At 33.8% G+C, this 15,347-nt stretch overlaps 1 protein-coding gene across 1 annotated transcript in view; it reads left to right on the top strand.

The window, feature by feature from the left end:
- LOC133329421 (uncharacterized protein DDB_G0283357) overlaps positions 1–10,715 on the top strand; it is a 51,703-nt gene extending 40,988 nt beyond the window's left edge. The window contains exons 2-6 of the mRNA XM_061537899.1: positions 7,930–8,139; positions 8,251–8,359; positions 8,567–8,704; positions 8,775–10,149; positions 10,351–10,715. Coding sequence (XP_061393883.1) covers positions 7,930–8,139; positions 8,251–8,359; positions 8,567–8,704; positions 8,775–10,149; positions 10,351–10,674 — 2,156 coding nt within the window. The 3' untranslated portion in view covers positions 10,675–10,715. The remainder of the gene's footprint in view (positions 1–7,929; positions 8,140–8,250; positions 8,360–8,566; positions 8,705–8,774; positions 10,150–10,350) is intronic.
- The last annotated feature ends 4,632 nt before the right edge of the window (positions 10,716–15,347 follow it).

Here is a 15,347-nt window from a genome sequence, read left to right as displayed (position 1 = left end):
AGACATCAGAGCTTCGATTTTCATATAATATTTTTTTATATATTACATATGTTTATATATATTTTATTTTATTTCAAATATTATTAAAGGATTACCGAGCTCAGAGTCTAAAATTACCAGAGCTCAGAGGGGATTTTTATAATATTTTTAAAGAACTATCAGAGCTCAGAGCGTGATTTTTTAAATATTTTTTAATTTATATTACAAATATTGTATAGAACTCATAAAGGAATTTTTATATAATACTTTTAAATCTCTGGTGAGCGTGGATATTTATATAATAATTTTAAAGGATTACCATAGTTTAGAGCGTGGATTTTTAAAATTAATTTTTTGAAAGGATTAGCAGAGCTGTGAGCGTGGATTTTTTAAATTAATTTTTTGAAAGGATTAGCAGAGCTGTGAGCGTGGATTTTTTTAATAATATTCTTAAGGATTATTACAGTTCAAATCTTAGATTTATTAAATATTTTTTTTAAGAATTTTCAGAACTCAGAGGGTAGATATTTTAAATAATATGTTTGAATGAATTTACAGATCTCAGAACGTAGATATTTTAAATAATATTTTTGCAAGGATTAAAGGATTATCTGATTGTCAAGACTATTTAGCCATGTCCATCGGCCTGTTATAATCATGGAAAGAAATCCATTTTTTGTTTAAATGGACTCCGCAATATCTATAGCTTAAAATCACCGCCAAATCATATATCTAAAGCTTCGCATATCAACCCTGGGATATAAAAGAACTCTCCAAGCTTTAATCATCTAAAGATCTCGCCAAAGACCATAGAATTGCTAAAAAGACTTTCTAAACCCTTTTCGAAAATAGTAGGAAAAATATGCATTTCCTCCAAAGGTATCCTCATGCCTTATTTTGAATTCAAAATATTAGGAATACCTACTTTGACATCTAGAGACTTCCACATCTCCCCAATGCGTATATGAACTTCTAAAAGGTTTCGCATATCTGCCCTAAGCTACATTTGGACCCTTTATTAATGACGAGGTCCATCTTTTTTAATCTCCTTTTCTGATCTCTGATATATCTATCACTTAATCACCTTCTAATGTATTGTATTTTCGACCACTTTCGACCTCCTCATTTTCTATTATATACTACAGATAATGAGGTAATGACGAGGTCCACCTATTTCAATCTCTAGTTACCTCCTTATTTTCTTGTCTGACATCTAAGGTCTTCTCATAAAATTTCCGACATACCTTGTATTTTCGACCTCCTCCTTATCTATTCGATACTATAGAGACATTTTCAGCTAATTGGACGTAGAGACGCATCCTCATTTTTTTCCGGGTTTAAAGTCTACCTCATCACATGTTCAATATCTCGGATAGTCCTTGATTTTTATACCCTTCACCACACTAAGATGCAGGGTATTATATTAGGGTATTATTTGTGCATATGTTTGTAACAGTCAAATAGAAACGAGATAGACCCATGGTTCCTTTTGAGAATATGCATAGAATCACTTTCTGAGTCGATTTATACATGTCCTCATTGTAAACAAAGTACAGCTCGCATTTATAATCCGCTTTGGATGAAATTTGGTACAGCTCATTTATTTGGCCAAAGGGCGAACCCTATTGAAATTGGGAAAAATCGGTTCAGATTTCGATATAGCTTCCAAATATATTTGCGTTCGATTTGAGGTAAATGGTGCCCAAAGTTCCTATATATCTTTCGATTTAAATGAAATTCGGTATAGCGCACTAAATTAAGTCTAGAATGATGTGTGTTAAGTTTCATGAATATCGGTTCAGATTTAGATGCAGCTCCGATGCACATTTTCGTCTAATTTTAGGTAAATGGTGCACCAAATTCCCTACATATTGTTCGATTTGCACGAAATTTGGTATAGAGCACTAAATTAAGTCTAGAATGATGTGTTGTAAGTTTCGTGGAAATCGGTTCAGATTTAGATATAGCTCCCATATATGTTTTCGTCCGATTTTAGGTAAATGGTGCGCCAAAGTCCCTAAATATCTTTTGATTTGCACGAATTTTGGCATAGCGTACTGAATTAAGTCTAGAATGATGTGTGCAAAGTTTCGTGACAATCTGTTCAGATTTAGATAAAGCTCCCATATATATTTTCATCCGATTTGAGGTAAATGGTGCGCCAAAGTCCCTATATATCATTCGATTTGCACGAAATTTGGCAAAACGTATTGAATTAAGTCTAGAATGATGTGTGCTAAGTTTCGTGGAAATCGGTTCCGATTTTGATATAGCTCCTAAATATATTTTCGTCCGATTTGAGGTAAATGGTGCGCATGTTCTTTTCAAAAGGCAACGTCTGTTAGGAGACTATGTAGAATATACCCAAAGTGGTGAAGCGTATCATATAGTTGACCCAGTCCGACTTTACTGGTTTTATTTTTCGAAGGGTTCTTTAACACTATTCATTAAAAATTCAACCATATTTAGGACGGTTCTTGAAAAAATATCCTCGCTTATTTTGCGGAGGTAAAAATGCACGCTTGTTGTTGAGCTCTGATGGCAATTAAAAAAATATTGTTTTAATAGCCAGGCTTATAGTTGAGACTGTCCTTAGAAAAATATACTCTTATAATTGACATAGTCCTTCAAAAAATAGTCTTTAAAAATCTCTGCTTATTGTGGAAATAGTCCTTTAAAATATATACTTTAAAAATTCAACGCTTATAGTTGAGAAGAAAGTCCTTAGACAAATATTATTATTTATGATAGCCCTTGTTCCTAACATCCAAAAAATCCATTTTAGTCCTTAAAAAGGATTATTTTAAAATCCACACAAATATTCAAAATAATTTGTATATCACAATGATTATGATTACCTTTATAGGATAAAGGATTTCCAACATAATTGTAAAGGTAGCATATAAAGACAAAATACATATCCTTAATGTTAGCTTATCTCTCAAAAGATCATCGACATGAAAAATCAAAATTAAGATTAATGGAATTGCCATAACATTTGTTAAGAGGGAGTACACCAGAGAACAGCAAGAACAAGAACAACAACAGCAATAATAATTTACGTTTAGACCCCTAGAGTCTGTTTATTGCGTACATCATTTGTCCATTGTTATGTTACCCTTACCTACATCAGCGATGATGGGGGGGGGCAAAACCAAAAAAACCCAGAAAATATAACAACTTTCATTTGCGTGTAACAACAACCAGCAATAACAGCAACAACAACAGCAAAGTCTGCGTATACTTGTGATAACATTCAAATGTGATTATTCTCCTCATATAAAGTAGAACAAGTAGTATGTGCCGACCTAAGTACTTTGGGAGGATGTTTTTTTTTTTGCTGTGTGGGGTGTTTGTGTGATGGTATAGGTGGTGGAAGGTGGTTGGTTGGTGTTTAGGTGATATGTGGGTTTGGGTATATATTGATGAATACCAGTCATATCATCATCATCACTCATTATATATTCTTTTAAATGTACAAGCAGCAAGCAGTGTATATGTAATCTATCTATATGGTGTGGTATGTATTTAGGTATATAAGTGGATATGTGTACCCACCAGAGACGAACGAAGGAACACCTAAATGTGAGCAAGTACGTGTGTGTATGTGTGCACAATAAACGAGTTATTTGTGCGTTCTTAACACACATTAAAACTTCGCTCAAAAAGAAAATTCAACCTTATTAACCGCAGCCGGCCTAGAATAATTTTTCCACATATATGTAGGTACTAGGTTGGATCAAGTGGGCTAAGGGGCAACTCACAGCCAACCAAACCTAAACGAAGCACCTAAATAATTGTGAATGCTATTAAGTGAAAGTAAACATTAATTTTTTCAACAGATTAGGGAATATCTATGGGTATCTTTTTTGATAAGATAATTTAATGATAATATGGACAAGGCAGATAGATGGTAGGTAGGTGGGTATTAAATGGGTTGGTTGTGTTGTCAGTCACTCACGCAATGTAATGTAAATGAGGACATTTATATTTGGATAATTTTAAATAATTCACTTTTCTGTCCACAGTCATATAAGGAATGTGGAAAATGATTGACACCAAAAGTGGGTAGGATTTTTGCTTAGAGACCATGTGAAATTTTTCACATGCATGTGTAAAGTAACTTCCATGCTGTGTGTGTGTGTGTGGTATTCAAAATAAATACAAATGTAACATATTGTAAATTCCCACAAAATATTATATTTAAATAGTAAGGTGACCATACGCCCTCGCTTTTTTAAAAGGACAATCATCTATTTTAGCTGGCTGTCATCTATAAATTGTATGTCCTCTATTTGTCATCTACTTCATTTGTCATATTTAGTCATCTATGTTTTTTTAAACCTTGATTAATATTTAGAATATTTCTTGTAGTGATTGTACTGTTCAAATTTTTACGAAGAGATAAAAAAACTGCAACAAAGTCAAACGCCATAATTTTTACATTTTTTTAATTTTGTTTTTGCAAAATAGTCAGGCTGAATCCCAGTTTGTTGTTTTTATAAAAAACAACTATATAAAATAAACCCCCAACACTACTTTTTTAATTTTACTAAATGAAAGCAAAATTTTTCGGAAATAACATCAAATTTTAGAATAAGTTTAGATTTGTTCGAATTGGTCACCAATTGGCACGAATGTTGGCCTTCAAATGTCCAATGAAACATTCACACGCTGCCCGAATGTTGCTCTGCGGTATTTTGGCCCATTCCCGGCGAATCGCTTTTACACAATGGGCTGAGGTGACAGACGTTGGCCGAGTATTTTTTTGTGCCAACCTGCTTTCCAAAATACTCCAGACAATAATCCATCGGATTGGTGTCCGAAGAACCTCGTTTTGTAACCATTCTTGGGTGGCTCGTGCTGAATGCGATGTTGCTGAGTCCTGTTGGAATGTCTAAGGCCGATTAATACGAACTCTTTGTTTAAAAAACGACAACGAATGTTTTTTCATCGGAGAAAACCTCCATTTTTGGCCAAGCGAAACAACTGGCCATTTTGAGTCTATTTTCTTTCAGTTGCGCTGTAAGTTTTTGCACTTTTTGGAATTTCAATGGCCAAAAAGTTGTTTTTCAATATTTGTCGAATGAAATATTGCGATATTTTCAGCTCTTAAGCCATTTTTCGGCCACTGCGACGCGGGTTTCGATCAAGTCGCTTCTTTACATTTCGAACCATTTCTGCTGTTGTTGCTGTTTTCTACCGTCCACTTCCTTGACGTCGGGCTACGCTATCTATATCATGGTAACGAGCGATGAGCGACGAGACACAACAGATTTATTCACATCTAAATTCTGGAGTGCTTTAATTATAGCCACTTGTGGTTTTCCAGCCAAATATAAAGAAATCACACTATCACGCTTGAATTCCATCACGAATAACTTTTTTCTGGAAAATTCTCACCAAAATGCTTTTGAACAATTGCAAACAATATAATGAGATGTCACAGGGATATTTTTAACAGCTGTCGGACGAGTGACCTAGAGATGACAACAGTCTGTATTTTATAATAGAAAACTTTACGTTTCAGATCCTACAAGCATTTTTATTTAATCGAAATTGTTTTCCATTTTAAAATATTAAATATTGCAATATTGGTCTTTTCCGTACTGCAATAATCTACTGATTTTTACTATATGCTTAGATATCATAAAGGAAACGTTTTTGATTTGTCGTTTTGTCGCTTCTGGAACAGACCAAATATGTTTTTAAACTTTTTCCATATTTTTATACACTAAACCTTATGGCTAATGAGGGTATATACACTTTGATAAGGAAAAATGCGCCTCATCGATCTAAGATGCTCATAGATCTCATTTCAGACAAGTTTGAGTCGATTTATAAATGTCCGTCGGTCTGTCTGTGTGGCCGGATAACTCTCGAAGGATGTAACCAGTTTCATCCAAATTATGCACATCGTAGTATTTGATTCAAACTTAGTTTATGTTCGAAGATGGGAAATATCGGTACACTCCTTCGGGTACCTCCACTACAAAATTATCAAAATTATATCATGCGAACGGGCTATCTGATTTGAACCAAACTTTGTACAACCTATTATCTTTACCAAGCCTAGATCAGGTCCGAAGATGGGATCCATTTATCCACTCCTTCTGATATCTCCATTACAAATGGTCAAAACGTTCAATATTTATAAATCCAATATTGGGCTAATATAGTGTCCGATTTGGACCAAACTTTGCACAACCTATTATCTTAAGCAAGCCTACATCAAGTTTGAAGATGGGACACATTGATTTTCTCCTTCTGGTGGTACCTCCCTCACAAATGGTCAAAAAGTTCAATATTTATAATTCCAATATTACGCTAATAGATGGCCGATTTGAACCAAACTTTGCACAATCTATTATCTTTATCTTCGCTAGACCAAGTCCAGTGTGGAAAAATACTCCTTTTGGCACATCCCCTACAAAATGGTCTTAATCTCTTAATTGATTTTATTCGAACATACACTAGTTCAAGAATGTTTCTATTAATATTTCAAGTGAAAATCTCAACAACTCTGGAAGATATAGACGATTTATTATGCTAGCATCATTATGCTACGAATGGCGGGCACGATAACGAAGTCAATAATCCTAACACCGTTGAAATTTTAATGCCCGCCAAATAAAGAGGGGTTCGCCTTATTTGAAGCGAATTGAATAATCGACTTGATCAACATAAAATCCAAAACCTCTTTCATAAAAACATATATCTTATATAAAGTGAATAATAAAACCTGTATGTAATTTCGAAGACCTCCGCAAATCATAGGCTGAGGGCAAAACCGACTGACACCTTTTTACTTGCTAGAAAAATTTTTCAAAAACTAACTCAACCAGAATAGTGGATTGTTTTCTAATATTTTTAGAACATCTTCACGAGACTTTCGCATCTATAAATGTGGGTTTTAAAAAAAATTTAATCTCCCTCAAAAGCCTACAAAAAAGCACTTTTAGGTATAGCCAAAACCTCAAATTTCCTTTTATGTCCTCAGTCGTAGCAAAACGCACTAATTTTTACTTCAAGGTAGTATTTATCGATCTTGTGTCAAGAATTCATGATTCACCACACAATTGGAATCGAAGGAAACGATGAATAAAACTTTCACATTTGACCGACGTGATTTTTGCTGTTTTGGCCCTTCCGGACGTTTCCGTTAAGATTGGACGCCATGACATTTTTGAGTAGTAGTTGATGACGTTGTTTTTGGTAAAAATTTAGCAAATTTGTAACAAGCTCCATTGCCGCACGTTTCATGCCTAAAAGAACCGAAAAAATTGCTTGGAATGGGCCGAACGATATGCCAATATTTTATTATCATTGAATACTAAAAAACTTAATTTATTTAAAGAAATCATTTTTGTTCAAAAATGTTGATTATTTATTTAATTTTTTTAGAAACTTGAATTTATAAATTTATATAATAAATAAATTAGAACCTTTAGCCCGATTCTGTAAATTAAAAAAAATGTTAACCATTCTTTTCGAAAAACGTTTCGAGAACCACTCTTATAGAGAAGTGTTCTCCTCCTTCATAACAAAATCCATTAGAAAAAATTCCAGAATTTTACAAAATGTTAATCTTTAATTTAAACGATGTTTTTAAAATTCAATAACCTGTCCATCCGTGACTTAATAACACAATGACCCAGTGGCTGTTTGTTTGTATTATTTACCGTATGCAATTAAGTGAGTGGTCATTAAACGTATTTAAAACCATGACTCACTAATATCCCTGAATCGTTAATTTCTTACAACAAACGTGTAGAAAGAAGGAAAAACAAGCACTGACACAAAACGTGCATTGAATATTTAAACTTATCGCTGCTGTTATACATACTCTTAGCCATTATGTAGTTAAAGGAAATAAATTTAATTTTAAACACAATTTTTCAATTGTTCGTAGCTTTTTTTAATATGATGCCTTCTTTTTCTTTATTACAGACTATGACCCTAAAGTGGTGGAACAAAAGGAACAGGCTCAGCCTGCTTGTCTACCGTTAAGTTATGTTCTACGTTTTATATCGGATGATGCCCGCAAAGAAAGTCCCTTCCTAACGACAAATAATGCTGGCGCTGATCTCAAACGTAAACTGGCGATTAAACATCACAGTTATAGTATGTCGTCGTCTAATCGCAGTAACACGCCCACTGGTGAGCTACAAAATGTCACATGAAATACCAATACTAAAAAATAGATTTTATATAAATTGATTTTATTGGATAAATAATGTTTATATGTTTTGTGTTTCCATCCAATTTTAGGCAGCGAAATGGATGAAGATGAAATGGTTGTTTCCGAATCGGAGGATAGCAATGATTCATGGACAACCGAAGAATTTAGTTCTGAATTCATAATGCGCTATGGCAGCAGGTGGGATTGGCTTTCAGGCCATCATCTTTACTTACTTCTTTATTTTTTTTATACATATATATGTGTGTGTGTGTTTCTATTTAAATCAATCTCTATATTTGTAATTGCTTTCATATATCGTTCAAATCGTTGTCATGTTTTTGCTGCTATTTGACCATCATCCATATTTTCCACCACCCACCTCTAATTCAAACCGCAAATAAAAAGGCATTCCGGATCTGGCGGCAATGGCACACCAGGCAATGAAAAACCATTTGCATGCCCTGTTCCGGGATGTAAGAAGCGTTACAAAAATGTCAATGGAATTAAATATCATTCAAAGAATGGTCATAAAAAGGATGGCAAGTAAGTTGACATGGTTTCTGTTCTGTGAAAAAGGAAATAGTCTTAACTTTTCTTTTTTTTGTTGTTGTAGAGTACGCAAAGGCTACAAATGCCATTGTGGCAAAAGTTATAAAACTGCCCAGGGTTTAAAAAGTCATGCATTGGTGGCCCACAATTCTTCGCCCGAAAATGTATTGATTACCCAAACCGGACTGGGCAATGTGTTATCAGCCAGCGGTGGCAACGGCATGGCTGGTGGTGGTGGCACTGGTGTACTTATGCAACGCAGTAGCTCACCATCACAGTCATTGGGTTCATTGAGTCCATCAAGTATTAGTAATATGTCCAGCGGAGCTAGCAGTTGCCATGGCAGTGGTGGAGGCGGCGGCGGTGGCAGTGGTGCTGGCAATGGTAACGGCGGTAGCCAAAATCTATTACAACACTTCTCGAATAGCAACCACGGCAATGTAAATGCAGGGCAAACGGTTAATTGCTTGGCTCAAGCAATTAACGGAAATGGCACGGCAACATTAAATTTGCAGCAGCAGCAACAACAATTTAACACAACTGCCAATAATCATCAACAAGTTGTAGCTGCTACTGTAGGTGGCAACGGCGGTGGCGTTGGAACAGCACTACTCAACAACAATAGCAACAACAATAACACTATAGGAGCCGCGAATTCCTCAACAACAACAACTGTGGCGACAAATAATTCATCAGCAACAGGTAACAGCAATAATATTATTCGTAACACCATCAATTTGGTGTCTTTAAAAGCCGCCAATGGCTCACATCATCACAACAGCAACAACAACAATAATAATAATGGTAATAGTATAACGGTAACTAAGACAGCTGCGGCCACTAACTTATTGGCCGCTAATGCAGCTGCTAGTAAAATATTGAAATTAGCAACAAATGTGGCTGCTGCAGCTGCGGCCAATAATAGTAGCAACAACAACAATATTCTTTTGGAACAACATCAATATATAAGCAAACAGCAACAACAACAGCAAACTATGGGGTCAGTTACTACAACCACCCCCACCAAAATTACTCTACCAAATTTGGTAAACTTAGGCATACTGACACCGGCAACATCGCCCACAAAAACCAATCAGTCGACGTTGACATTTACCACACAACAACAGCAGCAACAGCAAACGCTTACCAATGCGCTTAATAGTTTAACGAATGCCACACATATTTTGCAACAACAACAGCAACAGAAAACAATGCAAAATCATGGGAATTCGAATATAACAACAACTACTACCATTACTAACCCCCAAACTAACAACCCTACTGTCGGGACAAACAAAAACAATATTTTAATTATAGAACAACAACAGCAACAACAACCACAGTTACAGTCCTCATCATCTTCAGCTTCATCTTGTGCCACGTCAGCAAGCATAACGTCGTCGGTATCATCTCATTCCCAAGCAACGATGGTGGCATCGGTGACAACCTTGTCATCATCGTCGTCAAATTCTTCTTCTTCATCATCGCAACATCAGCAACAACAACAACATCTTCCATTAACTCCCATTAGCCCAAATAATGTAAGTTTAACACACCAAAAACCAACAACAACAGCTGTGGCAAATGTTTTAAATGTGGCCTCATTGCAACAGCAACAACACAATAAAAATATTAAACAGCAACAACAACAGCAACAAATTGTTGGTAGTATTCACTTATCTCAAATAACATCATCTAGTAATGTTGGTAATCTTAATAAACAGCAGCAACAGCAGCAGCAACAACATCAACACCAACAAAATGCCATTACCCAACATATAACGGCTGCCTCGCCGCCACCCTCTATGGCCAATTCGCCCAACAGTAATTCTTCTCAAAGTGTTGCCAGCAGTGGTGGTGGCGGCGCTAATGGCTCCAATCAAAATCTCCTTTCTAATGATGTGGTTGCTTTAACTGTTGCCGTTGCTGATGCCGGTGTTGGTTCTTTAAGCGAGGAAACGTAGCCTATACTAAAGAAACTTTTAATGCGACGAAAATTTAAATAGATCTTCATATATATTCACATAATAGACTAATAATAAACAAAAAAACAAAGATTGTGAAACGAACAACAGTATCTCCCACTATCTATCGCTATCTCTTTTTTTAACATTGAAAATAATCTTCTTATTAATTTTCTTAATTATTATAACTTAATATTTGTTTATTTATTAATTAGTTTCCATTTAAATTGTCGTTTGTAAATTTGTTGTTTTCAGTTTTTGTGTAAAATAATATTTAGTATGTTTTTTTTTCGTTTTTGTTATATGTTGAACTGATATTCATTTTTTAAATATTATATATTTTAACTGCTACTGTAAAATTGTTATTTATTATCAGTATTATTTCGAAATATGCCATTTAACATATCGTGACTCACAAATCTCTATCTTTATAATGATCCTAGCTAATTGGCATACATATATTTATACCTTGATACGGTGAAAATATGCCTAATCGAAATATTGGTTTTAGACCCCATGTTTCTTTGGACCAAATCCGTTTCAGAAAATTTGGAGTCGATTTATACATGTCCGTCTGTCTGTCTGGCTGGTGAGAACGATAACTCTCGAAGGCAGCAACCGATTTCGTTCAAACTTTGCACATCTTAATATTTCTTCCAAACTTAGTTCGATGATGGGGAGTATCGTTCCACTCATTCTGGTAACTCCCCCACAAAATGGTCAAAATTGTGCTAAAAATTAATTTTATAATAAGGTGCAAACGGACTATCCGATTTTAACGAAAGTTTGTACAACCTATTATCTTTACTAAGCCTAGATCAAGTTTGAAGATGGGACCCACTGGTCCACTCTTTCTGATACCTCCCCACAAAGGCTCAAAATTTCCAATATTTATAATACCAATATCAAGCTAATGGAATGTCCGTTTTGAACCAAACTTTGCACAACCTATTACCTTTACCAAGCCTAGATCAAGTTTGAAGATGGGACCCATTGGTCCACTCTTTCCGGTACCTCCCCCACAAAATGGTCAAAATTGTGCTAAAAATTAATTTTATAATAACATGCAAACGGACTATCCGATTTTAACGAAACTTTGTACAACCTATTATCTTTACCAAGCCTAGATCAATTAGGAAGATAGGACCCATTGGTCCACTCCTTCTAGTACCTCTCCCAAAAATGGGACCCATTGGTTCACTTCTTCTGGTACCTCCCCCACAAATGGTCAAAATGCAATATTTATAAATGCAATATCAGGCGAATTGGAATGTCAGATTTGAACGTTGCACAACCTATTATCTTTACCAACGCTATATAAATTCCGAAGATGGGACCCATTGGTCCACTCCTTTGGTACCTTCCCCACAAATGGTCAATATTTTATAAAATTTTATCAACATTAAATCCGAAACCTCTTTGATAAAAACATATTTCTTATATAAAGCTAATAATGAAATCTGTGTGTCATTCCGGAAACTTCCGCAAACCATAGGCTAGGAGTATATATCTGTCGGCAACACCGACTGACACTTTTCTACTTGTTTTCTTATGGTCTGTTCCCGTACTGCAAGAATCTACTCGATTTTACTATTTTCTTCGATATCATAAAGGAAAAATGTGTTATCGGAGTAAAAAATAGTAGATTCTTGCAGTACGGGAACATACCATTAGACTTTTGTTGTCAATTTTGAGGTCTGTGGGGAGTTCCCCTTATTTTTGCCGATTGGAATTCGTTCAATTTTATAAATAAACATTTAGATATTATTTTATTTCCATAAATTGAGAAATCCTATTTTTAAAAATAGACAATTTGTATTCACAGTGACAAATTGGAGGTCCACAATAAATGAATATGTTGTTTTCTTCGCAAAATGTATTTGTATTAACAGACAGTCCTTTTCTCATCAACATTCTCTCAATCGATAAATTATTATTCCTAGAGTCAGACGACAATATATTCCCTAACGGGTAACGATCTCATTGTTTCAGATCATATCATCTACAGTCTTTAAATAAACACACTTTACATTTTTTTCAAATGAGTTCATCAGACTCTCTGATAGAATCTCTCTCTCTCCAGTTGATCTAAAGACTTTCTTTTTTTATGTGAACCTCTCACTCTAGATTCATTGAAATATATTTCGTTGCAGTCAAAAATATATAAACTAATCAATTCGATATCTAGTTCAAATAATAACAAAAAAATTATTATTATGATTATAATTTATAAATATTCCATTATGTTCCTTATTTTTTATTTACCATTTTTTTAAACGAATTTTAAATGATAACAACACAACCCCCTTTTACTACAATATATAACATTATTAATAAAACAAAGAGTTATGCATTTAAAAAAACTTTAGTATACGATTGTAACAAGCTTAATCTCCGTATCTATAATATTAACAGCAACAAGAAGAAAAGAAAACCCCCCACACAAATAATCAATACGACGCTACATAACCTAATAGGAATTTATAATATATATATATATATATACAAATCTATATTTATTTCTTTTTTGGAGCAAATATTAGACTGTTAGCTTAGTGTATATTTAGTTAACTAATTTTAGTATGTGCAATATATTTATTTTTATTCTCAATATTGTGTTTTTCTCTTTTTTATTAAACAAATCAAACAATTTCCATTGCATTTTACAACCGTATTAAAAAAAAAACAAAAGGAAAAAAATCAAACTCCTATAACATAAACAAACCGAACCTATTGATCTCCTTTATTTATAAAATAAAATAATTCATCAAAAGCTAATTTGAATTTTAGAGTAATATTTCTCATTTAGAACAAAAAAACAAATAAATCAAACACTTAAAAGTATTATTTCTTTTTTAAAAAGTAGTAAAATATTCTATAATTAGTTTATTCATAAATAATAAGATATAAGAAAAGTTTTTTTTTTTTCTATAATTTATTACATAGAGTGTAGTGCAATAATTTGAATACATTTTTATAACAATATGATTCGAAAAGTAATTAACTTGCATTATTCTCCACAATATTTATATTTCTATGCTATATATAATTTTGTTAAAAATAATAGTCTTCATTCATTTTGACGTAGAAAAACATTGTATCTCTTTTACAAAATCTAATAGTATAGGCTGCAATATACACTGTCCTATCCATCATCATTACATCACAGCTGTAATTACAAAACAATTTTAATTATATCATCAAAACAACAATTCACAATTATAACTATAATTGTACCAGAACTTTAATTGTACCAGAACATATGTCTAATGCGTGAAAAAAGTGACAGAACCACGTTGGTTTTGTCTCGGTAGCTGCGGCTTTTCTGTGACTATCGGCGGCAGGTGTTATCCGAAGATTGGGTTCACCTCAACTGCATCAGTGTGGTCATAATTCAATCCTGTTTGCAGAGGTACAAAAGATAGTCTCTAGAACAACAGGCCTCTCTCTAGATCGTGAAGATTGCTCCTGATATGCCTGGGGGCGGTGGAGTATTATCAAAAAAAAAGATATAGAATCAATAATATATTGTTGAATTAGAAGGATCTATCTTTCTAGACACTTCTTCTTCAAATATATTGTGTAAGGTTTGTTTGAAAAAGGGATGCCCAACGACTCTCTGCCTCTACTCTACTCCCTCTTCAAGAGAAAATCAATCTTTGGAAAAAAACACATAAAAGGATCTCCCAGGACTTTAAATCGATGAGTGATATGTGATTTCACGACATTGACCGAATACTCTCTTGTTGAATTAGAAATAAAAATACATCGACTTTTAAGAATAGAGCACAATAAATCAAGTCTCACCCGCTCTTCGAAATTCCCGCTACTTCAAAGGCACCATTTTAATTTTTACCAGATATTTCCATTCTATAGGGACAATATATACTAATTTGAGAATGTATAAACAGTCTATGATATATAATATCGTATGTAGTATATACTAATCTTAATAATAGCTGCACTAAATAAAAAATTGTCCCCAAAGCTGATTTTTTTCACTTTCGAACTTGATTCAGAATAAGTGAAAAGTGAAAATGCTGGTTCAGAATAACTCTAAACGGAAAAGCGAATAAAATTCATGGTGAATTGATGTCCAGAATAAGGCTGTATATTTTTTTCTTGAATAATGCTACTGATTCACAATAGAATACGTCTCAATATTCTTAACAAAAAATTCGGAATTTTATTTCAAAAAGTTTATTGAAAGATATGATAGATAACATCATCTGCAATCTGACTTTATTTTTAATTACTTTTATATATATACTAATACAAAACAAAAATCTGCCATTTAGTCAATAAAAAAAAAATCTCACTACACATCACAAACATTATTTCACTCTCTCTATATACCTTTATTCTTCTTCTTGTACAATTAAAAAAAAACAATTGTTTCTATATTTACTTTTTTATTTATTCATTTTTTTATGATTTTTAGTTGAATTTTATGGTTTATTTTCTTCTTTTTTCTGTTTCATTATTGCAGAGTCCTTCTCCACCACCTTTTCTTTTAGTGGACAATTGTTAGCCACCGCCATGCAGCAGCAGCAACAGCAGCGTGGAGTGACAACAGCAATTGCTGCTGGTGGTGTTGGCAAAGCCGGCAATGGTGTTAACGGCAGCGGCATAAATAGTGGTGGAGGTGGTTGTGTCGTTGGTGTCAACAATAA

Source organism: Musca vetustissima, unplaced genomic scaffold (assembly GCF_032173495.1).
Source record: "Musca vetustissima isolate MV318-11 ecotype Yass unplaced genomic scaffold, APGP_CSIRO_Mvet_v1 utg23282, whole genome shotgun sequence".
Classification (NCBI taxonomy): Eukaryota; Metazoa; Arthropoda; class Insecta; order Diptera; family Muscidae; genus Musca; species Musca vetustissima.
Note: the sequence above shows the minus strand (reverse complement) of the source record. Positions and strands in the feature narration are given on the sequence as shown.